This window comes from Saimiri boliviensis, chromosome 2 (assembly GCF_048565385.1).
Source record: "Saimiri boliviensis isolate mSaiBol1 chromosome 2, mSaiBol1.pri, whole genome shotgun sequence".
NCBI lineage: Eukaryota > Metazoa > Chordata > Mammalia > Primates > Cebidae > Saimiri > Saimiri boliviensis.
In genome coordinates, this window is record NC_133450.1 from 54,078,856 (window position 1) to 54,106,493 (window position 27,638).

At 38.3% G+C, this 27,638-nt stretch overlaps 1 protein-coding gene and 1 non-coding gene across 24 annotated transcripts in view; one reads left to right on the forward strand and one right to left on the reverse strand.

Moving 5' to 3' along the window:
- The window catches only part of HECTD1 (HECT domain E3 ubiquitin protein ligase 1), a 96,967-nt gene that overhangs the window by 35,552 nt on the left and 33,777 nt on the right, over positions 1-27,638 (reverse strand). For all 23 annotated transcript variants that reach the window (XM_074393292.1, XM_010334965.3, XM_074393296.1 and 20 more), the window contains 9 exons: positions 21,304-21,442; positions 20,939-21,109; positions 14,966-15,188; positions 13,545-13,808; positions 13,370-13,446; positions 7,522-7,656; positions 6,841-6,987; positions 4,958-5,052; positions 2,365-2,470 (listed from right to left, as the gene is read on the reverse strand). In XM_074393292.1, the coding sequence (XP_074249393.1) occupies positions 2,365-2,470; positions 4,958-5,052; positions 6,841-6,987; positions 7,522-7,656; positions 13,370-13,446; positions 13,545-13,808; positions 14,966-15,188; positions 20,939-21,109; positions 21,304-21,442 (1,357 nt within the window). The remainder of the gene's footprint in view (positions 1-2,364; positions 2,471-4,957; positions 5,053-6,840; positions 6,988-7,521; positions 7,657-13,369; positions 13,447-13,544; positions 13,809-14,965; positions 15,189-20,938; positions 21,110-21,303; positions 21,443-27,638) is intronic.
- Positions 5,917-6,022, forward strand: LOC120364128 (U6 spliceosomal RNA). The gene has a single exon (XR_005579476.1). It is a non-coding gene; the product is annotated as a U6 spliceosomal RNA (small nuclear RNA).

Below are 27,638 nucleotides of genomic sequence, written 5' to 3' on the forward strand. Positions count from 1 at the left end.
TCACTGGAGCATTTCAGATTTTGGATTAGGAATGCTGAACCAGTAAGTATAATACAAAATATTATAAAATCCAAAACACTTCTGGTTCCAAGCATTTTGGATAAGGAATACTTAACCAGTATAATGAAAGGATAACTTTAAAAGATGCAAAACAGCTTTTAATCCAATACATTTTAGTAAGCAACAAGTATAGGACTAGCAATTTTACATAGTTCCATTTCTGTATAAATCTTAATTTCTATAAAAACAATTAAAGACTTATATGTGCATTTCGGTAGTTTTAGACAACAAAATTACCAGAGAGCACATTCCTGGCCTTCCTCTCTTTGGATCTCACACAATCTCCTGAAGTGAAAAATGCATAATAAAAGACATCAGTGCACTGTCCTTGAGACTTACTTATCTCCAACTCATTCACTTACCAAGAACAAAGCTTAAAAACGATGGACCAAACAGTCCCCCTTGCTCCTATCATTCTGTCTGAAACAAAACACAAAGTAGTCCTCTACATCTTTTACGTATAGAATATCAGGTAAAACTACCGCACTGTATAACTCCCTAGATAAGGACTCTAGTCTGGAAGTCTAGTGGCATTGGTAACAGTATTGGGTTCTCAGAGGTATGGCAAATTTTTTTAGCTTTGCATTGCTTTGACAAATATAGACCCTCAGTCACTAAATAAAGGCTATTATTTAAAAGAAACTATTCCACACAGTAGAATGCAGAATAATTTAGATAAAGGCAAAATTCAAAGCAGAAGGCCTTTCCAGGAAACACTAAGAAACCCACATAAAAATGTGATAAAGTTCTGGGCTAGGATATTACTAAAATGTATTGTTTGTTTGCATCTAGATCCCCGCTACTAAAGAAAAGAATAATTGAATAAATGAGAATGTAAATAGGAAGTTACACAATATATATGAAAACATATGGGAAACGGCCGGGCGCGGTGGCTCAAGCCTGTAATCCCAGCACTTTGGGAGGCCGAGGCGGGTGGATCACGAGGTCGAGAGATCGAGACCATCCTGGTCAACATGGTGAAACCCCGTCTCTACTAAAAATACAAAAAATTAGCTGGGCATGGTGGCGCGTGCCTGTAATCCCAGCTGCTCAGGAGGCTGAGGCAGGAGAATTGCCTGAACCCAGGAGGCGGAGGTTGCGGTGAGCCGAGATCGCGCCATTGCACTCCAGCCTGGGTAACAAGAGCGAAACTCCACCTCAAAAAAAAAAAAAAAAAAAAAAAAACATATGGGAAGGAAGAGAGAAGGCAAAGAACAGGCTATGAAACCAGGTAATTGATAGGAATTAGGCCAATCTGGCTCTAACCAATGACATAAAGACCTGAAAAAAAATTATGCTTAAAATATCTTCACATTTTTTCTTATGTTTACAATATAGAAGGGATGTGCCACGGTCTAAATGTCTATGTCCCCCAAAAATTCATATGTTAAAACTTAATCCCCAGTGCAGTGGTGTTGGGTGGTGGAATCTTTGGAAGGGCTCTGCCCTCATGAACGGGATTAGTGTCCTTATACAAGAGGCCTGAGAGATCTCGTTCATCCCATCTACCATTTGAAGACACAGCTAGAAGGTTCCATCTAAGAGGAAGAGGCCCTCACCAGACACCAAATCTGCTGGCACCTTGATAATGGACATCTCAGCTGCCAGAATTGTGAGCAACGAATTTTTGTTTATTAACTTCACTGTCTAAGGAATTTTGTTACAGAAACCCAAATGGACTATGATAGAACTTGACTCATAATTATAGAATAAGAGAAACCTTTTACTCTTTTTCCACAGATAAAATATCTTTTGCCACTTATGATCTATGAAATATAATTCTTTTAACAAATATTAAATGAATAAATGCATAATTTTCCAGTGATTTGATAAAACAAAATAGACTTCAAGCCATTAAGCTAAAATCTTTAAAGATTAAGTAGAATTGGGCTGGACATGGTGGCTCACGCCTGTAATCCCAGCACTTTGGGAGGCCGAAGCGGGTGGATCTGAGGTCGGGAGTTCAAGACCAGCCTGGCAAACATGGAGAAATCCCATCTCTACTAAAAATACAAAAAATTAGCCAGGCATGGTGGTGCATGCCTGTAATCTCAGCTACTTCAGAAGCTGAGGCAGGAGAATTGCTTGAACTTGGGAGGTGGATGTTGCAGTGAGCCGCGATCGCATCATTGCACTCCAGCCTGGGCAACAAGAGCAAAACCCCATCTCAAAAAAAAAAAAGATTAAGTAGAATTGTTTTTATTTTAATCCAACGTGAAAAAAAAATAATTTTTTTTAAATAAAAGTTTAACACTGTTCCTAGATGCATTCAGCAATACTAGCTACTACATTTTTTATGGTTACCTGGAGGTTATATGTGGATCCTGGTGTATCATACAAATGGAGAGGTAGACGTTCAATAGATTCTAGCACAGCTATTAACTTTCGAATTAATGCAACTGCTGGTCGACTGTGAAGAAGTAATTATTATTAAGACCTTTTGTATAACTGCATGCAAATGTTTATGCAGAAAACACAGTAATCAACTTCAATATATGCCCCTATTTTTCATGACTACAAAGTTTAATTTTGTATTAAATTATGTTTGAGTAGACAGAAATACTCTTACAACTCAATTTCCTTCACTTAAAAATAAAATATTTCATTTTTCTAATAAAAACTTTATCAACTATATTTAAAGTAGATATATGATTTATTTTTAAAGTTTAAACAATTTTACTGTATAATATTTGATAAATAAAAAATATAAAGCAACAAAGGTTTGAAAAAATATTTGATGGCAAGGGTATCATAACATATACTTTCTCATTACTGGAGTGTAAATTGCTATAACACTTCTGGAAAACAATGTGAAAATTTGAAATCAAGAACTTTTAAAAATTGTCTTGCAGAGCTGGGCAAGGTGGCACATGCTGGAGTCCTAGCTACAAGGGAAGCTTAGGCAAGAGAATCACTTGAGCCCAGGAGTCTGAGGCTATAGTGCAAAATTACGGCATCTGTAAATATCCACTGCACTTCAGTCTCAGCAACACAGCAAGACTCTATCTCTTTAAAAAAAAAAAAAATGGGGGGGCCGTAGATGGTGGCTCTTGCTTGTAATCCCAGCACACTGGGAGGCCAAGGCAGGCAGATCACAGGTCAGAAGTTCGAGACCAGCTTGACCAATGTGGTCAAACCCCATCTCTACTAAAACTACAAAAATTAGCCAGGCCCACTGGTGATACAAACCTGTAATCCCAGCTACTCAGGAGGCTGAGGCAGGAGAATCACTTGAACCCGGGAGGTGGAGGTTGCAGTGAGCCAAGATCAAGCTACTGCCCTCCAGCCTGGGTGACAGTGAGACTCTGTCCCCCCCCAAAAAAAAATCACCTATAACCTTTAGCACAATATTACCACTTACGAAATTTACATAAAACGATGTTTCCATTGAGGCTAGTATATTTGACTAATAGTAATAGTTTGCAAAGAGCTAAATTGTTTAATATAGTAATACTTCAATGTTACTATACACTGTAAAGATATATGCATTCATTAAAAATGAAATTTGAAATTAACACAATTAGTTGAATAAATTGTATATCTTATTATTTTAAAAGTGCAATCTCATTCAAATGTACACAGAATAATATAACGAACCTTTATCAACCCAGCTCTAGCAATTAGCTACTAATGACCAATTTATTAATATCCATATCCCCACCCAATTCTCACCTTTTTTTTTTTAGACAGAGTCTTACTCTGTCACCCAGGAGGCAGGCTGGAGTACAGTGGCATGATCTCAGCTCACTGCAACCTCTGCCTCCTGGGTTCAAGGGATTCTCCTGCGTCAGCCTCCCAAGTAGCTGGGATTAAAGATGCCCACCACCCTGCCTAGCTAATTTTTGTATTTTTAGTAGAGACAGGGTTTTACCATGTTGGCCAGGCTGGTCTCATAGTCCTGACCTCAAATGATCCACCCACCTCAGTCTCCCAAAGTCCTGGGATTATAGGCATGAACCACCGTGCCTTGGACTCAACTTCTTATACAGTTTGAAAAAATGCTAAAGAGCTTATTATTTCATCTAGAGATATTCTTTGTATATAAATCTAACAAAATAATTTTTTTTTAATGCTATCATTACTTTTTTTTTTTTGAGACAGAGTCTCACTCTGTCACCAGACTGGAGTGCAGTGGCATGATCTCGGCTCAGTGCAACCTCCACCTCTCAGGTTCAAGTGATTCTCCCGCCTCAGCCTCCTGAGTGGCTGGGATTACAGGTGTGCACTACCACGCCTGGCTAATTTTTGTATTTTTAGTAGAGACAGGGTTTCTCCATGTTGGTCAGTCTGGCCTTGAACTCCTGACCTCGTGATCCCCCCGCCCCAGCCTCCCAAAGTGCTGAGATTACAGATGTGAGCCACCACGCCCAACTGTATTATTACATTTTTTAAAAGAACAACTATTACTTATTAGCAAACATTTTATCAGTGTTCAAATTTTCAGCTATCTTAAACAGGCATGTAATTTAAACTAAGTGATCAGGTCAGGAATGGTGATTCATGCCTATAATCCCAACACTTTGGGCAACTAAGACAGGAGAAATATTTCAGCCCAGGAGAGTGGGGCTGCAGTGAGCCAAGATGACATTACTGCATTCCAGCTTGGGCAACAGAGTGAAATCTTGTCTGAATTTACAAAATAATAATAATAATAATAATAATAATGAATAAGTAAACTAAGTGATTGGCTCATTCATACCAGATAAGTAATTTAAATTATTCCACTAGATTAAAAAAAATTTCAAAAATTTTCCTCTTATCATACATGTATGTCACATTCCTATTAAATAAGAGTTTCTTTTGTGTGCATAAATGCTATTCTAGACTTATTTTAGAGGAAGAATACCAACTGTGTAAACATCACAAACATCAAATTCAAAGAAATGTGGTATTTTACCTTTCGTCATCTTCATTTTCACTAAAGGCAGTTTTAAAAACATTTATTCTTTCTACCAGTTGACTACAATCTTGTTTCATATCCAAATCCATGCTCTAAAGAAAACAAAAAGTATAAAGTCCAAAACAAAAAGATATTTAAGAATCTTACTGAAATTTATTAAAAATTAAGAGACAAATGTTAAGATATTATAAAATTATCACTACAATCTGAGTAAAATCATTATTTCATCTTTCATTAATATATGAATGAACATTTTCCATTTTAACAGTACTATTTACTTTAATAAGTATTAGGAACAAACTGCTACATCAAAACCATGATTCCACAGATATTACTAAGCGATATGTGATATATCACTATAATAAATGGGAATAAATGCAAATAGTAAAGTTTATGAAAGGACTATGGGATTAACTGAAGTTCAAGTAAATTTTTTTTTTTAAGAGACAGAGTCTTACTCTGTCTTCCAGGCTGGAGCATAGTGTTGTGATCTTGGCTCACTGCAACCTTGCCTCCCAGCTAAGGCAATTCTCCTGTCTCAGAATTACAGGACAGCAGGTGGGACTACAGGCATACTCCAACACACCTGGCTAAATTTTTTTGTATTTTTAATAGAGATAGGTTTTCACCATGTTGACCAGGCTGGTCTCGAACTCCTGACCTCAAGTGATCTACCCACCTCGACCTCCCAGAGTTAGGATTACATGCATGAGCCACCATGCCCAGCCTAAAATGAATCTTAAGAGTGTATCAGCACATACAATGATTAAGATGAAGAAATCAACTCTGGCCAGGCACAGTGGCTCACAACTGTTATCCCAGCACCTTGGGAGGCCAAGGCAGCCAGATCACTTGAGCTCAGCCTCGGCAGCATGGCGAACACACAGATGCACATGCATAGGAGTGCACAAACACACATGCACACACACACACACTAAAAAGAATTAAATTGAGTAGTCCTTGTTTCAGGAGCACGTTTACCAAAACTGGAATGACAGAAAGAAGATTAATATGGCTCTGGGCAAGGATGACACACAAATTCATGAAGCATTCCAAATTTAAATAATAAATAAATAAGAACTGAAATGAGAAGAATTCTTTCTAAAATAAAGGTAAAAAGAGCTGGGTGCAGTGGCTCATATCTGTAATCCCAGCACTTGAGAGGAAAAGGCAAGTGGATCACCTGAGGTCAGGAGTTCGAGACCAGCCTGGACGATCTATGGCAAAACCCCATCTCTCCTAAAAATACAAAAATTAGGCAAGCATGGTAGCAGGTGCCTGTAATCCCAGCTACTCAGGAGGCTGAGGCAGGAGAATCATTTGAGCTCAGGAAACAGAGGCTGCAATGAGCCAAGACTGCGCCACTGCACTCTAGCCTGGGCAACAAAGTGAGACTGTGTCATAAATAAACAAATGAAAAAAGTTTTACCATAATAAACAGACATTCTTAAATTGAAAAATAAAGTTATTAGCAAGTATTTATCAAATTTTCACATAAGCTTCCTAAACTTTTACTGTTCATACATTAATTTTATACATATAACTTAAGTACTTAAGGTCTATACACATATTCTATATTATATAACTTATGTGAAAATCAGAGCAGTGAATTATGATAAATCTTAGACTAAATGTTTTTAGTTAGCAAAACCTTTAACAAATTATAATTAGGAAACTTAGAAATCAAAATAAACAAAATTATTTAATTCATTTGGCTCAAACTAATGGTATAACTTAAAGGCTGGAGAAACTACAAATATTAACATCATTCAGCTTTTAAATATTTCTTGACAAACTAAAACCCATTCAACCTATCAAAGGAGTAACTACAAATAATTTTTAAAACTCTATTTTTGTTCTTTACTACTTGATAAACTTACATTGTTTAAAACAGTAAGAAGTGCTTGTACCAAGCCACTGCTGCACATTTCATAAGGTGAAATTGTGTTTTCATCCTTCAAAAGTACAATTAGGTTTTCTAAAGCTGTCTTCATTAAATCTCTCCAAGTGTTCTCACTCTCAATACACTAGAAGAAAAAAAATTAATGAAGACAATCAAAAAGATAAACATAGCTCTTAAAATAACTTATCAGAACATCAATTATGAGAATAATTTAGATATTAAGCAAAATTAAAAGTTCAAATTATTAACAAGAATTATGTCTACCAGAGGTCAGCAAATGTTTTTGTAAAGGGTTCTTGTAAATATTTTAGGCTCTGCAGGCCATATACTCTATGTCACAACTATTCAATCATGCCCTTGTAGCACTTAAGTAGTAGAAAATATGTAAATGAATAAGCATGGCTACATGTGATAAATTCTATGGATACTGAAATCTGATTTTCATGTGTCTTGAAATTCTCCTTTTGGTTTTCAATCATTTAAAAATATAAAAACCATTATTTCCTCATAAAGTCATACAAAAATGGGTAGCAGGCCAGATTTGGCTCCTGGGCCATAATTTGCTGACCCCCTACTCAATACCATGACATAAAGAATAGAGGGGAAAACATCAAACTAAAATTCACTACGCATCATTAAAATCTAGAGGTTGACATACTTGTCTATTTGTATGAAGTTCCCAAGATGACTCTAACTGAGTTGCTATGTTTCTGAGGGTTACCACTACTCCACGAGGCATGCTTTCAACAGCTTTAAAGTGGTCATCGTATAAATCTCGAGCCATAGTTCGCACCTACCAAAATAAACACAACAAATGTGAATTTTTACTACAATTAACAATTTTACCAAATCTTCACTTTTATAGACACTCATATTCACATATTTTACCATGAAAAGGTACGTGTGTATTGTCATTTGGGTACAAATGATCTCTCATTGAAGTTACAGTTATTTGAGAAAACAACCTATGCATGTCCTGAGTCTGATGAAATTTAGCACGATATTATTTACAAATATATGCTTGAGTAATGTAAATTCAGTATTCACCTAATGCCATTTTAATCCCAAACTAACCCAGCATAACTCTAATGCAACAGAAAAAATGTATCTCTCTGAACTATTTAATAATACCTCTCTATTCTATTTTGGTATGCCCTTCAGAATTAAAAGATGGCAGTCACGGATATCAGACAACTTTGAAGAAACTGCCTCTTTATAAAACAGTATTCATAATTAAAAACTGTGATTAAAACTAAAGACCTGGTGTGGTGGCTCATGCCTGTAATACTAGAACTTCGGGAGGCTAAGGCAGGCGGATCACTTGAGGTCAGTCAGGAGTTCAAGACCAGCTTGGCCAACATGGTAAAATCCCGTCTCTACTAAAAATTAAAAATAAAATTAGCTGGGGATGGCTGTGCATGCCTATAGTCTCAGATACTCAGGAGGCTAGGGCAGGATAATCATTTGAACACAAGAGGCAGAGGCAGCAGTGAGCCAAGATTGTGCAACTGCACTCCAGCCTGGGTGACAGAGCAAGAATCTGTCTTTAAAAAAAAATTAAGTTAAAATTATTTCTGCCTAAAATATTTTGATGCATACTTGGTTTTACATGCAAAAGAATAGCCACCTACTCGCTGAGTTGCCATTGATTTCAAATCAAGAAAGTGGAGTAATAATTTTTTTAAATTTTAATTATTCTAGCCGGGCGCGGTGGCTCACGCCTATAATCCCAGCACTTTGGGAGGCCGAGGCGGGTGGATCATGAGGTCAAGAGATCGAGACCATTCTGGTCAACATGGTGAAACCCCGTCTCTACTAAAAATACAAAAAATTAGCTGGGCATGGTGGTGCGTGCCTGTAATCCCAGCTACTCAGGAGGCTAAGGCAGGAGAATTGCCTGAACCCAGGAGGCGGAGGTTGCGATGAGCCAAGGTTGCGCCATTGCACTCCAGCCTGGGTAATGAGCGAAACTTGGTCTCAAAAAAAAAAAAAAAAAAAAAAAAAAATTAAAAATTTTAATTATTCTTATAATTTCAACTTTTATTTTAGATTTGGGGGTACGTGTGCAGGTTACATGAGTATATTGTGTGATGTTAAGGTTGGGGATACAAATGATCTCAAAACGCAGACAGTGAGCAGAGTACCCAACAATTTTGAAACCCTTGCCTCCCTCTCTCCACTGCCCCTATAATCTTTTTGTTTTTAATGAGAACACAGGATTGCTAATGTTTTCATTGAATTTTTGTAGTTTGTGTTATAAAATTCAGTCCCCTGTAGTCTAAATTTGGTTGGTTAATACAACATATTAGGTATTCCAAAAAACTCTTGAGATAGGTGATTTATAATCAGATTTATTCAAGGATTCCATGCTTGCAAATGTGAGTATTCGTTAAAATTTGTAACTTCAAAATCAATCATTGCAGTGCTTTCACATTCATTCACAGACATGCACAGCACAGCAATAAATTTAAGGTGCCCAATATGCATGTTTTCTGCAGAATTCAAAAAGGTGATACTCTTTTTTGCTTCAGGTCTCATACTATAAACAAGTGCCCTATTCACAATCTACTTAGTGTCACATTTTTTGATTTTGGGGCTTTTTTCCCCCCGATTTTGTTGTTTGAAATGACCCCCAAACATAGTGCTCTTAAGGGCTATCCAGTTTTCTTCTTCTTCTTCTTTCTTTTTTTGAAACAAGAGTCTCATTCAGTCACCCAGGCTGGAGTGCAATGATGCGATCTCAGCTCACCACAACAACCTCCATCTCCTGGGTTTAAGCGACTCTCCTGCCTCAGCCTCCTGAGAGACACATGCCACCATACCTGGCTGGGATTTTTTGTATTTTTAGTAGAGACGGGGTTTCACCATGTTGGCCAGGCTGGTCTTGAACTCCTGACTTCACGTGATCTGCCCACCTCGGCCTCCCAAAGTGCCTGGATTACAGGTATGAGCCACCGCACACAGCCAGTGCTATCCAGTGTTTCTAAGCACAAGAAGACTGTGATGTACCTTACAGGAAAAAAAAAGTGCGTGCTAAAATAAGCTTTGTTCCACCATAACAGTGCTATTGGTCGGCTCAATATTAACAAATCAATCATACATATCAGGCTGGAGGCAGTGGCTCACAGCTGTAATCCCAGCACGTTGGGATGCTGAGGTGGGCAGATCACTTGAGGTAAGGAGTTCGAGACCATCCTGGCCAACAGGGTGAAACCCCGTCTCTACTAAATATATAAAAATTAGCTAGGCATGGTGACGTGTGCCTGAATTCCCAGGTACTTGGGAGGCTGACACAGGAGAATCACTTGAACCTGGGAGGCAGAGGTTGCAGTAAGCCGAGATCATGCCACTGCACTCCAACATAGGCAACAGAGTGAGATTCTGCATCAAAAAACAAAAAACAATACATAGCAAATAAGGTGTCTTTAAACAAAAACATACAAAAAAAAAAAAAGATGATAAAAGTGTTGTAACCACAGGCTGTAGGCCTAGAAGAAATCTAACCCAGTATTTCTTCTATGAGCAGTGGTTCAATACTCACAACAACTTTATAAAATACACTGTCAGCTGGGTGTGCTGGCTCATGCCTGTAATCCCAGTACTTTGGGAGGCAGGCGGATTACCTGATGTCAGGCATTCGAGACCAGCCTGGCCAACATGGGAGAAACCCCATCTCTACTAAAAATACAAAAATTAGCCAGGCACATTTGCTCATGCTTATAATCCCAGCTATTCAGGAGGCTGAGGCAGGAGAATCATCTGAGCCCAGGAGGCGGAGGTTGCAGTGAGATTGCACCACTGCACTTGCTCAGTCTGGGTGACAGAGCAAGACTCCATCTTAAAAAGTAAAATAAGGCAGGGTGCAGTGGCTAATGCCTGTAATCACAGCACTTTGGGAGGCCAAAGCAGGTGGATCACCTGAGGTCAAGAGTTTGAGACCAGCCTGATCAACACGAAGAAACCCTGTCTCCACTAAAAATACAAAATAAGTCAGGCATGGTGGCAGATGCTGTAATCCCAGCTACTCCAAAGGCTGAGGCAGGAGAACTGCTTGGACCTGGGAGGCGAAGGTTGTAGTGAGCCGAAATCGCACCACTGCACTCCAGCCTGGACAACAAGAGTGAAACTCCATCTCAAAAAATAAACTACTGTGAATAATGAAAACTGATCATATTTAGCTCAAATTCCTTATATAATAGTATCTAATGGCTATATTGAATTGAAGAGATATTTATTTCTCAAATGTCTAATAAATCCTGAGTTAGAAGAAATTTCAGGGAGGGGCATTTAAAAAAAAAGAAATCTCCGGCTTCACACTTTTTTAAAAAATACAAGAAAAATTAAAAGTTAGTTATAGAGGTTAATATATATATTCATTTTAAAAAATGGGAAACTAAAATAACTATGTTATTTCCAAAGTGTAGCACTTGCAAGTATCTTCGGGAAGCACATTCAAACAGAAAATAAAGACGTGAACATACTTATATAAAACATTTGATTCAAAGAAAATCCATTAATACAGGACGGGTGCAGTGGCTCACACCTGTAAACCCAGCACTATGGGAGGCTGAAGCAGGTGGATCACCTGAGTTCAGGGGTTTGAAATCAGCCTGGCCAACATGGTGAAACCCTGTCTCTACTAAAAATACAAAAAATTAGCTGGGCGTGGTGGGAAGCACCAGTTATCCCAGCTACTCAGGAGGTTGAAGCAGAACAGCTTGAACCCAGAATGCAGAGGTTGCAGTGAACCGAGATTGCGCCATTGCACTACAACCTGGGCAACAAGAATGAAACTGTCTCCATAAATAAATAAATCTACTGTGAATACTTTTCTAAAACTATTTCTCAAAACAAAACAAAACAAAACAAAAACAAAAACAAACAAACCATTTTTACAAGGGTTTCACTGTTTGTTTAAAAAAAAAAGAAACACCATTATTACAATTTCTCTGGTCAAACCCATAAAAACACAAGAACTCTCCCCTAATCCCAATCACAATACAAGCATTCTTTGCATACTGTATTTAAAAACTATCTTAGGCCGGGCGTGGTGGCTCAAGCCTGTAATCCCAGCACTTTGGGAGGCCGAGGCGGGTGGATCACAAGGTCAAGAGATCGAGACCATCCTGGTCAACATGGTGAAACCCCGTCTCTACTAAAAATACAAAAAATTAGCTGGGCATGGTGGTGCGTGCCTGTAATCCCAGCTACTCAGGAGGCTGAGGCAGGAGAATTGCCTGAACCCAGGAGGCGGAGGCTGCGGTGAGCCGAGATCGTGCCATTGCACTCCAGCCTGGGTAACAAGAGCGAAACTCCGTCTCAAAAAAAAAAAAAAAAAAAAAAAAAAATTTAAAAAAAAAAAAACTATCTTAGAACCAGGCAAAATGACATGTGCCTGCAGTCCCAGCTACTTGGGAGCCGGAGGCAGGAGGATTACTTGAGCTCAGGTGTTTCTGACTAGCCTGGGCAACATAGAAAGACTGTTTCAAAACAAAACAAATTTTTTAAAATCCTATTTTAGGCCGGGTGCGGTGGCTCAAGCCTGTAATCCCAGCACTTTGGGAGGCCGAGGCGGGTGGATCACGAGGTCAAGAGATCGAGACCATCCAGGTCAACATGGTGAAACCCCGTCTCTACTAAAATACAAAAAATTAGCTGGGCATGGTGGCACGTGCCTGTAATCCCAGCTACTCAGGAGGCTGAGGCAGGAGAATTGCCTGAACCCAGGAGGCGGAAGTTGCAGTGAGACGAGATCACGCCATTGCACTCCAGCCTGGGTAACAAGAGGGAAACTCCGTCTCAAAAAAAAAAAAAAAAAAAAAAAAAAAAATCCTATTTTATATTACCATTATAGGTAAAATCAACATGCTAGTCACCAGAAAATGTTGAATCTAACTATGAGATTATCTTAATTCTTTTTTTAAAAATGAAAAAAAAAAGCAAGAACAATTAATAAACATGGAAATACACTGGCCATATTTTAAAATAACAATGCAAACCTGATGAGTAGCATTAAAATATCAGTGAATAACGCATCTGCTACTGTATCTTCTTGAGTAATAATTTCAGCTGAGACAGCCATTAATCTAAGCATCAAAATAATCTGAATTTAGAACCAGGCAGTTAAGCTGCTGTATCACAAGGTATTAAACCCAGACTGTAAAACATAATAGTCATTCTCAATCCCACTGTAACACTAAAAGTATTACTATCATTTATAATAATTTCAACCAGTTGAAATGTTTTTGTGCCATTAATAAGTCAATTTAAATTCTATTTGTTTCATATTAATATCCATTTTGATTCTGTTTTAATGTTGGTATTTTATATATATGTAAAAATTATATGTAAATAAGAAAATGAACACAGAAAATAATAAAACTAAAAATATGTTATATTAGGGTTGCTTATGTTCTATGGCTCAATTTTTTCAATGCTTATACTTTACCACTGAAAATTCACCAAGTCAGTATAAAAGACAAGAATAAAGCACATCCAACAGATACCTTTTGCTTTGTTTTTTCTAACTTAGATTTCAGTTTTCTGCCTCTTTTGCCAGTCCAGCCAGTCACAAACTCTGAACCTTGGGAGGAAAAAAAGAACATTCACAGAATATACTTTATTATGATTTAACATATTCATTTATTTTTACCTGCTAAGCTTACGTATCTACATACTTACCCAGGGAAGTTTCTGCAGTAAATGAATGTTTGGTTCCTCTATTAGATTCAAATACAAAACCAGGTAAATCTTCTTTCAATATTGTAGCTTGCTGACCATCAGAATTATGAATAGCAATTTCTCCTTCTTTCAAACATGTCAGTGACCAATTTCCTACAGTGAGTTTAGTGGGTCCTGGTGCTGACAGTATAGGCTGACTTGAAGTGGATGGCTTTACTTGGCCTCGAGCTCTTTGTAACTTCTCTAAGAATTCACTTCGGCTTTCTATAAAGACAAAATACTTGATTTAAAATCTTATTTCTCTCAAATAATTAAATGTATTTTCTCTTTAAAAAAATACCTATTAAAATATGAATTAAAAAAAAATAACTAGCCGGGCGCGGTGGCTCAAGCCTGTAATCCCAGCACTTTGGGAGGCCGAGGCGGGTGGATCACGAGGTCGAGAGATCGAGACCATCCTGGTCAACATGGTGAAACCCCGTCTCTACTAAAAATACAAAACATTAGCTGGGCATGGTGGTGCGTGCCTGTAATCCCAGCTACTCAGGAGGCTGAGGCAGGAGAATTGCCTGAACCCAGGAGGCGGAGGTTGCGGTGAGCCGAGATCGCGCCATTGCACTCCAGCCTGGGTAACAAGAGCGAAACTCCGTCTCAAAAAAAAAAAAAAAAAAACTAAATTAGAAACTGGAAATATTAGCCAGGCATGGTGGTATGCATCTGTAGTCCAGATATTTGGGAAGCTAAGGTGAGATGATCACTTGAGCTCATGCGTTTGAGGCTGCAATGAGCTATGATCATACCACTGCTTTCTAGCCTGGGAGACAGAGCGAGACAATGTCTCAAAAAAAAAAAAAAAAAAAGTACCTATATTTGTAAAATATATTTTTTAAAAAGTAGCTATAGTGTTGTTCCTTGTCCCACGCAGTAAAAAGACATTTATGAAACATTTTCATGGTATAGTAATTTTTCTCTGCTGACACAAAAGAAATTAATATTGAAGAATAAAGAAATAAATATTTTTTTTAAATACCATGACAGGCCGGGCACGGTGGCTCACACCTGTAATCCCAGCACTTTGGAAAGCTGAGGCGGGTGGATCACTGAGGTCAGAAGTTTGAGACCAGCCTGACCAACAAGGTGATACCCCGTCTCTACTAAAAATAAAAAAATTAGCTGGGCATGATGGCAGACACCTGTAGTCCCAGCTACTTGGGAGGCTGAGACATTGAACCTGGGAGGCGGAGGTTGCAGTGAGCCGAGATGGTGCCACTGCACTCCAGCCTGGGTAACAGAGCGAGACTCCATCTCAAAAAAATAAAAATAAAGATAAAAAAAATACCATGACAATGGTATCAAAAATCTGAGAAGAGAAAACAATCTTTAGAAACTAGGAAAACATTTTAATTGAAAAAAAATATTACCTGAACTGTCAGATCCACCTTCAGGACTACCACTTGAATACATGGTGGCAAGTTTTCCATCCAAGATAAATCTGAACCATCCATTACTGCCATTAGATAATTCCAAGGCTGCTGCATCACTCCAAATATATAAGCAGTCCCTTCCTCTAATAATTGACCAGTCTCTCCAATGATATGGTTTACCTTGCTGCAATTCTTTAGCATCTTCCTGTGGTTCATCTTCCTAAATGTGTAGAATTATCCAATTAAACATGAAAATAATTTCAATTTCAAATATTCATACATATTTTAAAAACATGAATCTATTTTTGAATTTAAAGATGCTGAACATTATACTCAGTTGCTAGTAGTTTAATATGGTCTTTTTTCCCCCTTTTAGAAACATGGTCTCACTGTCACCCAGGCTAGAATGCAGTAGTGCCATCATAGCTTACTGCAGCCTCCAACTCCTGGCCTCAAGCAATCCTCCCACCTCTACCTCCCAAGTAGCTGGGATTACAGATACAATCCATGGCACCTAGCTCTCAATTCTGACCAATTAATTACCTAAAACTAAATCTTAAAAATGTTAAAAATATTAAGAAATTAATGTAAATAAATAATGACCTACGTTATACCATGTCCAGGTGTAGTGGGGTAAAAAGACTAATGGATTAGAGCACTACACACAACAAGAAAATAATCTAAAAGCTTGATGAACTCATTGTATCTCTGGGCCTATTTGTAGAAAATGATATAATTTAGTATCCAAACTGAAGAGTGTAACAGAATCACCAAAACTTTTTTTTTTTTGAGATGGAGTTTCGCTCTTGTTACCCAGGCTTGAGTGCAATGGCTTGATCTTGGCTCACCGCAACCTCTGCCTCCTGGGTTCAGGCAATTCTCCTGCCTTAACCTCCTGAGTAGCTGGGATTACAGGCACGCACCACCATGCCCAACTAATTTTTTGTATTTTTAGTAGAGACAGGGTTTCACCATGTTGACCAGGATGGTCTCGATCTCTTGACCTCGTGATCCACCTGCCTCAGCCTCCCAAAGTGCTGAGATTACAGGCATGAGCCATCACACCTGGCCCTCACCAAAGCTTTTTAAAGATAAATTTTGGCTGGAAGTGATGGCTCATGCCTATATCCCTAATAATTTGGGAGGCCAAGGCAGGAGGACTGCTTAGGCCAGGCGTTCAAGATTAGCCTGAGCAACATAGCAAGTCTGTCTCCACTAAAAAAATTTAAAAATTAGTTGAGTGTGGTGGTGTACACTTGTAGTCCTAGCTACTGAAGAAGCTGAAGCAGGAGGACTGCTTGGGCCCTGGAGTTTCATGTTATAGTGAATGACTATGCCATAGAACTCCAGTCTGGGTGACAGCGGTACCCTGTCTCTATTATCTCAATCAATCCATCAATCAATCAATCTACCTAGATAATAGAGACATTATCTATAATCTCTATATAGATAATAGAGATAGGGTCTCACTCTCTATATATAATAATAGAGACATTATCTATAATCTCCATGACTCACTCTCTAAATATATTGTATCTGTTTATAATTTATATATTATAATATATATTATCTATTTTAAAATTCATTCATTCATTCCAAGGGCCCACCCTTAACCAAGTGAATCAAATACACTGACTCATTCCCATGATCATACAAGTATTTTAGTGAGAGTATGTTTAAAAAAAAAATCTATAAACATTTTGTAGCTCAGCCTATGCTCCTAAAACTTTTTTTGGACACATTTAAAAATTAAAAATACTCACATAAAAAAGGATTATTAAATTCCCTAACTACATCTATTATAAACAACTAAAATATAGACAAGATATATGAAAAATGTGTTTTCAAACACTAAACAGCCTTTGCAGGACTACAATCCCCAAGAAAATGAAAATAAACTGAATCTCTTAGTTTTCTAACCATTTTCTGGCTGAACTCACGTGGAATGGAAACAGAGATCCTAGCAATACAAGTTAAGAAAACAGATCAGAGTTTGAACAGTTTAAGGCAACTGGAATATGTGGAGGCTGAGTTCAGTATTAGGGAACTAAAGAGAAAAAGACTTTCCAGAAACCTGCAAAGGAGTTTCCACTGAGTACTACTAGTACTGCTAGTACTACTAGTATCATGGATACTACTCAGAGTATCACCTATGTACAGAGTGATATTCTTTAAGAATGGGCAAAGAACAACTGGAAAGTTGAAAGAGAACATACAAGTGGCCAGACACTTGCATTCCAAACAGGCAGAGTGGAAAATCCTCATGGATCACCCAGGTATTCAGTGAATTCAGATAAATCACAAATTGGGGATCATAGGGGCAAAATTCCTTAGAGTAAAAGCTATTCTGCCACCATGCAATGATAAATTTTGTATTCTTTGTAGAGACAGGGTTATGCCATGTTTCCTAGGCTAGTCTTGAACTCATGAGCTCAAGTGAATTATCCATCTTGGCCTCCCAAAGTGCTGGAAGTACATGTGTAAGCCAAGGCACCTGGCCTAAGCCTAACATTCTTTACAAAGACCAGAAAGCCCAGAACTCAACATCATAATATTTACAATATCCAGTATCAAATCAAAAATTACTAGACAAAGATGAACAGTGGCTCACGCCTGTAATCTTAGCACTTTGGAAGGTCAAGGGATGATCACTTGAGGCCAGGAATTCAAAACCAGCCTATCCTTGGCAACATAGTGAGACCCTGTCTCTACAAAAAATAAAAGAAATATTGTTTTTATTTATAAAAAAAAAAAAAAAAAAAAAAAAGAGGCCAAGTGCGGTGGATCACTTTGAGGTCAGGAGTTCCAGACCAACCTCGCCAATATGGTGAAACCCTGACTCTACTAATATGAAAATTAGCTGAGCATGGTAGTGTGTGCCTACAATCCCAGCTACTTGGGAGGCTGAGGCAGGAGAACTGGTTGAACCTGGGAAGAGGAGGCTGCAGTAAGCCAAGATCACACCACTGCACTCCAGCCTGAGTGACACAGAGAGACCGTCTCAAAAAAAAATTTTCTAAAGAAGGCCAAATAAAGATATTTCAGATAAATAAAATCTGAGGGAATTCTCTGGCTTGCCTTTTAGTTTAGTTTAGTTTTTTTTTTTTCTTTTAAATAAAAATAGAAACAGGGTCTGGCCATGTTGCCCAGGCTGGTCTCGAACTGGGCTCAAGCAATTACTCCACCTTAGCCTCCCCAAAGTGCTGAGATTTTGCCCAGCCAACCATTTCAATGTATTTTGAAGAGTGAAAGTGGGTAATGATAAAGTGCGACTTACCAATTATTTGTTCTTTTAAAGTATAACTTTTCGAAGTCTCTTTTGCAAAATCTTTGCCAAGCCCAAGGTCACTAAGATTTTCTATTTTCCTCTAGAAGTTTTATATATATATATATATATATATATTTTTTTTTTTTTTTTTTTTTTGAGACGGAGTTTCGCTCTTGTTACCCAGGCTGGAGTGCAATGACGCCATCTCGGCTCACTGCAACCTCCGCCTCCTCGGCTCAGGCAATTCTCCTGCCTCAGCCTCCTGAGTAGCTGGGATTACAGGCACGTGCCACCATGCCCAGCTAATTTTTTGCACTTTTAGTAGAGACGGGGTTTCACCATGTTGACCAGGATGGTCTCGATCTCTTGACCTCGTGATCCACCCGCCTCGGCCTCCCAAAGTGCTGGGATTACAGGCTTGAGCCACCGCGCCCGGCTTGAAGTTTTAAATTTTAGCGTATACATTTTAGTCTGTGATCCATTTTGTTAATTCACGTATGGAAAGGGCTGAGGTTCAATTTTTTTGCATATGCTATCAACTTGTTCAGTTTTTGAAAAGATCATCCTTTCTTGATTAAATTGTCTTAGTACTTTTGTTGAAAATCAATTGACCATGTGTGTAGTGGGTCAGTAATCTATCTTTACACTATCGCCATACTTTCTTGATTATTGAAGTTTTTTATAAAAGACTTAAAATCTACTGATGTACATCTTTCTATGCCACACCTTTTCAAGGGTGCTTTGGCTATTGCATTTATATGTAAATGTCTAACATTTACATATTTGCATTTATATATAAATGTTAGAATCTCCTTGTTAATTTTTACAAAGAGACTGTTGGGATTTTGGTTGGGATTGCTATAACCCATTTTTTGAGAGTTTCAGAGAAGGAATTCAGATAATATTTTTGTTTTGTTTTCTCTTAAATTCCCCAGTAATTCTGACGACTAACCAGACTTAGCTAACACGTACACACACTCTCTTTCACCACTCTCCGGATTCTACAATTATAATTCATACACTACCACTTTTTTCCTGAAAATACCTGCTACCCTCTTATTAACATATAGCAAGTATTCACTAAATATTAGCAATTAATCTTGCTGAGACTCGGTAGAGATGGAAAAGGCATATTTAAATTTGCAGTCTACGGGAAGAGTTATCAATGAATACAGAAATTGGTGGGTAAAGTTTACTGAGAAACAGCCTATTTACAAAGTCTGGAATTATGTCCCTATAATTACAAAAGAAAAAAGAGGCCAGGTGCAGTGGCTCATGCCTGGAATACCAACAGTTTGGGAGGCTGAAGTGGGCAGATCACTTTAGGTCAGAAGTTCGAGACCAGCCTGGCCAACATGGTGAAACCCCATCTCTATTAAAAATACAAAAATTAGCTGGGCTTGGTGGTACATGCCTGTAATCTCAGCTACTCAGGAGACTGAGGCATGAGAATTACTTTAACACAGAAGGTGAAGGTTGCAGCAAGCTGAGATCAAACCATTACACCAGGCGTCCCCAAACTGCGGCCCCGAGGCCATTTATCCAGCCCCCCACCGCACTTGAGGAAGGGGCACCTCTTTCACTGGTGGTCAATGAGAGGAGCACAGTATGTGGTGGCCCTACAACAGGTCTGAGGGACAGTGAACTGGCCCCCTGTGTAAAAAGTTTGGGGACGCCTGCATTACACTCTAGCCTGGGCAACAGCAAGATTCCATCTCAAAGAAAAAAGGAAAAACAGCAACTTTACAGTAGAGAAACCTAGAAGAAACAAACTTAACCAAGTGATCCAACTTATCATCCCCAAAATGGGAAAAAGACATAAATGTGCCTCCAAGAAGGAATATTATGCATCCAAAGGAGTACAGTATCACCTCTATAGGACTTTTACTAAAACACATAAGCTGAATTTAATCACAAAGAAATATGACACAAACACAAAGTTAGGCTCTTTGTCCAAATTAATTGGTCTGTTCTCTTCATAAACACCAAAGCTATGAAAATAAAAAAAAAAGTAGACATACTGTTATAGGTTCTCAGGACTATGATAACCAATTTAATGTGTACTCCTGGATTTTATTGTGGACCAGAAAAAAAAAATTACTATGAAGGACATTAAAGACAATGGCAAAATCTGAATATGGTCTCCAGAGGAAATATTAATTTTACATAAATATTAAATTGATTAGTATAAATTTTGATAATCATACTACAACTACATCCTGTTTTTTTGGCAAAATATTTAGATTAAAAGGGGAAACTCTGTATTCAGTTTACTGTCAAATATTTTTTAAGTATACACACACACACACACACACACACACACACACTCGTGTCTGAAAAAATATTAAAGGAAATGGAGCAAAATGTTAATAACCAGTGAATTTGGGTAGAGTATTCTGATATTCTTTAATTATATTGTAACATTTCTATATGTTTAAAATCGTTTTTTTTTTTAAACGCCCGCCTTGGCCTCCAAAGTGCTTGGATTACAAGCGTGAGCCACCACACCCAGCCTTGTTTAAAACTGTTGATCAATAAAGTGTTTTAAAAAAAAATTTAACAATTTAAAAAACATACAGGACTATTTCATATTGTCATTATTCTGTCAAAAACCATTATTCTGTCAAAAACTTAAAACTAGATTTTCCTCAAAAGAGGAAAGCCAAACTCTTTCTGATACCTCTACAATTAAGACCACTCACTTTTTCTGGTTTTGATTCCTCTTCATTCTCATCATCAGAGGAAGGACCTGCCAACGTTGACACTTTGCTAATTACACCAAGTCTGGCTAGCTGATCCAAAAAAATATCACCACCTTTGTCTACTAAATCCCTTATGATTTGCAAGGCCAGCAAGTGGCCGTCATCATCATCCTGAAAAAATAAAAAAGAGGCGGGAAGTACATTATAGGAAGGAAATCAAAGAAAAACAATAAAAATGAGTTTAGTTGCCATGAGTAGAGAACTGCAGTAATTTGCAGAAAATGATTTACTGAAATTAAAACAAAATTCTTATTTTACTATCTAAAGGAAATTAATGCTAACAGAATTTTGAAAAAGAAACCGACCTCTTGATCAAGGACAGTTGCCGTGATTTCCACTAGTATTGTAGGCAAATTGTGACCAACATCAGAATCGCAAACTTCTTTTAACAGTGCTTCAGAGCAAAAATGAATCATTTTTCGAATTAGAGCAAGACTTGCTTTCCTTGAAAAGTAAAAAAAAAAAAAAAAAAAGTATGAAGCCAAATGAAGTTAAAATAACCAAAATGCAAGCATTAATGAACAGTAAAATATCCAACGTTACGTTTTATACACAATTTTAAAAAAAATACACTTAATAAAAGAATACAAAAAATTGGGACTCCGCACATACTACAAGTTCATTTTTTAGATAATTCCATTTATTTTTTATTATAAATATATTGTGCTCACCAAAAATGACTTATAATTCTCTTAAATGCACTCTTCTATTTTATATTCTACACTTAACCAGCATGAATGTTAACATGTCATGATAATTTTAGAAAATCAAGTAAAAAATACTACAACTAGTAAGAAAATAAATGGACCCGGTGTGGTGGCTCACGCCTGTCATCCCAGTATTTTGGGAGGCTGAGGTAGGCAGATCACTTGAGGTCAGGAGTTCAAGACCAGCCTGGCCAATATGGAGAAACCCCGTCTCCACTAAAAATACAAAAATTTGCTGGGAGTGGTGGTGAGCACCTGTAATCTCAGCTACTCAGGAGCCTGAGGCAGGATAATCACTTGAACCCAGGAGATCGGGCCATTGCACTCCAGTCTGAAAGACTGAGGGAGACTCCATCTCAAAAAACAAAATGCAAAAAAGAAAACAAATGATACAAATTATAACTAACCTAAAATTTCTACAGTGCTCTAAGAACTTAAGACACCAGGTAATTTATATGAAAAACAAATTTTGAATTAAAGTAATTTGTCCTTCATCAAATTTAAAATCCATGTTTACTATAACTATGTACTCATAAATAAAAAAAAGAGATCCTAATAATCCCATGCCCCAAAAATATTCCCACTATTAACAAATTAGCATGCCTCCTTTCCCTTTTATTCACTTACTGCTTAGCTTAGACCATAGGAGATACTCAATAAAGTCAAACAAATTCCTCAATTTGTAACATCTAACTTTGTCTTTTTTTTTTTTTTTTTTTTTTTGAGACGGAGTTTCACTCTTGTTACCCAGGCTGGAGTGCAATGGCGCGATCTCGGCTCACCGCAACCTCCGCCTCCTGGGTTCAGGCAATTCTCCTGCCTCAGCCTCCTGAGTAGCTGGGATTATAGGCACGCACCACCATGCCCAGCTAATTTTTTGTATTTTTAGTAGAGACGGGGTTTCACCATGTTGACCAGGTTGGTCTCGATCTCTCGACCTTGTGATCCACCCGCCTCGGCCTCCCAAAGTGCTGGGATTACAGGCTTGAGCCACCGCGCCCGGCTCTAACTTTGTCTTTTAAAATAAAAAACAAATATCCATACACACTCAAATGATAATAAACTATTAATAAGAAGAGGCTTGTCCAGGAGCAATGACTCACCCCTGTAATCCCAGTGCTAATGGGAGACCAAGGCAGGTGGATCACCCGAAGTCAGGAGTTCGAGACCAGCCTGACCAATATAGTGAAACTCGGTCTCTACTAAATAAAACACAAAAATTAGCCAGGCGTGGTAGCAGGCGCCTGTAGTCCCAGCTACTCAGGAGGCTGAGATAGGAAAATTCCTTGCATCTGAGAGGCAGAGATTGCAGGGAGCCAAGATCATGCCACTGCACTCCAGCCTGGGCAACAGAGCAAGACTCTATCTCAAAAAAAGAAAGAAAGAAAAAAAAAAAAAAAAGCCTTGTCTATTATGTAAGAGTCAATAATCAATTCATTTAACAAACATTTTCTAAGCATCTAACAATGTTCTAGGCACCAAGCTGCAGTTACTCTGAGGTGACTGACAGAAGGATGAAGAGGCAAAAATCTCAACTGATGTCCTAGAGAGGTATGTGACACAGCTGCACTTCTATAGCATGGGGTCTCTACATATTTTTACAACTCTCTCTAGTTAAAGTTATAACATTATATTTCCTTTTTGTTTTTACTTAATTTCAATTAACATGACTTATTTCAATTAACAATGCGTAAGAATGTTTATGTTATTTATCTATCTATCTCTCATATACAAAGCCATTTACAAGCAGGAACCTTTTTATGTACTTTAAAAACACAATTAATTTAATCCACACAACAAACCCTATGAGGTAGGTTTTATTATCTCAGATATACAAGTGAAGATACTGAAAGAGTTAGGTCAGTCTACTAAGATCACAGAGCTAACAAATTACAGTCTCAATTCAAATTCTCTCTTAATCAGTAGATGATATACAATATTCACAAAATAAAATTTTTCTATTTAACACTATTATATGAATTTTGAACATTTAGTTTACAGTCTTTTCTATTAAAAATATAGCACTAGTTTTGTGCAGTTTTTTCATATTCCTTCAGTACAGAGGGATTCTTGGATCCAAGAGCCCAAACACTTTCATAAATACTGAATGTATATGAGTACTGCATTCATACTGGTAAACTGGTTCAAAAAAAGGCTGTTAACACCTAAAATTACCACTAAATATAAATATCAACAACACTTCTTTTACTTAAAAAATTTTTTCTCATTTTTAAGTTTCTTAAATGTCTAATAGGTAAAAATGATACCAAATTTTACTTATTTCTAAAATGTTCTGCTTTTTACTATTAAGGAAATACTTTTTTTTTCTTTTTTTTTTTTTGAGACAGGGTCTCACTTTGTCATCTAGACTGAAGTACAGCAGCACAATCTCAGCTGACCGTACCCTCAATTGCCCAGGCTCAAGCAATCCTCCCACCTCAGCCTAAGGAGTAGCTAGGACTACAGGCATGCGCCACCACACTCAACTAATTTTTCTACTTTTTTTTTGTAGAGACGGGGTTTCACCATGTTGCCCACACTGGTGTCATACTCCTGGACTCAAGCAATCCTCCCACCTCAGCCTCCCAGGGATTACAGGCATGAGTACTACACCCAGTTGGGAAATACATTTTTTTCCTAATTTTTTGCTATGTTTCCTTTTGAACACTGTGCCTTAATGTCATTAGCTAATTTATCTAAATGGCTCTGAAATTTTTATGATCAATTTGTATATTCCCTTTGTATAATAAAGATAGTATCCCTTTGTCATATTTGCTAATAAATACCCACCTGCTGGCAAACTTATTTAGATTAAAAGTTTCTATTCTGGGGTATTTGTGGCTGTAGGTAATATTGTTTCTGGTATGTAGCAATGTTTTTTACATAAAATAAATTTAAAAGGACATATTTGGCTAATGCAAATAAGTTTCTAAAGTATGAGTGGTGTAGTGGCTCATGCCTGTTATCCCAGCAGTCTGGGAGGTCAAGGTGGGGAAACTACATAAAACTGGGAGTGCAAGACCAGCCTGGGCAGCAAAGCAAGACTCTCTCTAAAAACAAAAATTAGCTGGACCTGGCGGTACGTGCCTACAGTTCTAACTACTCAAGAGGCTGAGGCAAGAAGATACACTGTGCCATGGAGTTCAAGGTTGCAGTAAGCTGTGATTACACTACTGCACTATGGTCTGGGTGATGGAGCAACACCGTCTCAAAAAAAAAAAAAAAAAAAAAAAAACCTGAGCTGGGTGCAATGGCTCACACCAGCAATCTCAGCCCTTTGGGAGGCCGAGGCAGGTGGATCACCTGAGGTCAGAAGTTTGAGACCAGCCTGGCCAACATGGCGAAACCTCTGTCTTCTACTAAAAATACAAAAAAAAATAGCCAGGTATGGTGGTGTGTGCCTGTAATCCCAGCTACTTGAGAGGCGAAGTTGCAGTGAGCCGATATTGCACCACTGCACTCTAGCCTGGGCAAGAGAGCAGGACTCTGTCTCCAAAAAAAAAAAAAAAAGAGGAAGAAGAAGAAAGAAAAAGCCATTCTTCCTATCAAGGTCTGAAAAACATTGAAGTATATTTTCTTTCGCCCAGAAGTTTTAGAGGGCCTAGATGCACTGGCTCATGTCTGTAATTCCAACACTTTGGGAGGCCAAGGAAGGCAGATTACACAAGGCCATAAGTTCAAGACCTGCCTGGTCAACAAGGTGAAACCCTGTCGCTCCTAAAAAAGTATAAAAATTAGCTGGGCATGGTGGTGCCTGTCCTTAATCCCAGCTCCCTGGGAGGCTGAGGCACGAAAATTGTTTGATCCCAGGAGTTGGAGGCTGCAGTGAGCCAAGATCATGCCACTGCACTCCAGCCTGAGTCACAAAGCAAGACTGTCTCCCCCCCCAAAAAAAAAAGTTTTGGAGGACAGAAAAAAAAGTATCTTATCTTTTTGCTTTCATAGTATTTTAGTTTTTAAGTCTTAGAATTTGTTTACATTTAAAATATAAAATTAAAAAACTGGGGTGATTTTAAAAATCAAACTACAAAGCAGATAATTTTAGTACCACTTAGTAAATAGTCCTCTGTCCCCTGAATGATCTGAGAAACATCCATTATAATACATTCAATACCTATGTATAACTGGCTCTATTTGGGGGATGATTCTATGCCATTGATTTATACACTATTGTGCTAGTTAACATAAAGGTTTCATTGCTAAAAGGTTACACTAGCTTTTCAGATTTTTCTTTAATAATCTCACCTATTTATTCTTCCAGATGAACTTTGGGATCTGTCAAGTTCTAAAACAAATTCTGTAGTTATTTTCTTTAGAACTGCGTAACCTAAAAATTAATTTTAGAAGAATTTATGTCTTTAGATTATTTAATGTTTTCACCCAAGAACAATTTCCCACTATATCCCATTAAGTCTACCTTTTCTCTCAAATTGTTAAATAAATAAATAAATAATTGGGCCAGGAACAGTGGCTCACACTTGTAATCCTAGCACTCTAGGAGGATCACTAGAGCTCAAGAGTTCAAGACCAGTCTTGGCAACATAGTGAGACCTTATTTACACACAAAAAGATTTAAAAATTAGTCAGGCGTGTTGGTGCTTGCCTGCAGTATCAGCTCATTGGGAGACTCAGGCTGAAGTAAGCTGAGATCATGCCACTGCCCTCTAACCTGAGCAACAGAGTAAGACCTACAAAAAAAAACAACAAGCAAACAGACCACACACGGTGGCTCAAACCTGTAAACTCAACACTTTGGGAGGCTGACATGAGAAGATTGCTTGAGCCCAGGAGTTTGAGACCAGTCTGGGCAACACAGCAAGACTTCATCTCTACAAAAAAAAAAAAAAACCTTTTTTAATTAGCCAGGTGTTTACCTAGGCATGGTGGCATGCATCTATAGTCTCAGCTACTCAGGAGACTGAGGGTGAGAGGATTGCTTAAGCCTGGGAAGCAGACGCTGCAGTGAGCTGAGACTGTGCCACTGCACTCTAGTCTAGGTGACAAGAGTGAGACCCTGTCCCCCCCCCAAAAAATTTAGCCAGGCATGATGGTGCACAACTGTGGTTGCAGGTGCTTGGAAGGCTGAAGTGGGAAAATCTCTTGAGCCCAGGAGTTTGAGGTTGCCATAAGCTATGATCACTCCACTGTACTCCAGCCTGTGTGACAGTGAGACCCTGTAGCTAAAACACTTTTTAAAAATGTTTAAAGGGCCAGGCGCAGTGGCTCACCCCTGTAATTCCAGTACTTTGGGAGGCCAAGGTGGGCAGATCACTGGAGGTCAGGAGTTCAAGTCCAGCCTGGTCAACATGGCAAAACTCCACCTCTACTAAAACTACAAAAATTAGCTGGGCATGGTGGTGCCTGCCTGTAATCCCAGCTATTCAGAAAGCTAAGGCAGGAGAATCGCTTGAACCTGGGAGGTGGAGGCTAAAATAAGCCAAGATTGCACCACTTCACTCTAGCCTGGGTGACAGAACAAGACTCTGTCTCAAAACAACAACAACAAAAATGGTGGCTCATGCCTGTAATCCCACCACTTTGGGAGGCGGAGGCGGGTGGATCACAAGATCAGGAGTTCGAGACCACCCTGGCCAACATGGTGAAACCCTGTCTCTACTAAAAATCCAAAAATTAGTCAGGCATGGTAGTGCGCACCTGTAGTCTCAGCTACTCAGGAGGCTGAGGCAGAAGACTCGCTTGACCCTGGAAAGTAGAGGTTGCAGTGAAATGAGACCGTGCCACTGCACTCCAGCCTGGGCAACAGAGTAAGACTCGGTCTCAAAACATAAAAAAAGTTATTTTAAAGGTCTCAAAGATCTGATTTGCTGAAAAGTAGACTCAATCTTTGTCCAGTTATTTACACTAACTCCCAAGATGTTTACTTATCAGATCTCTTCAAATTTCTATGTAGCTTTCTTCTAAAACAAAGTGGA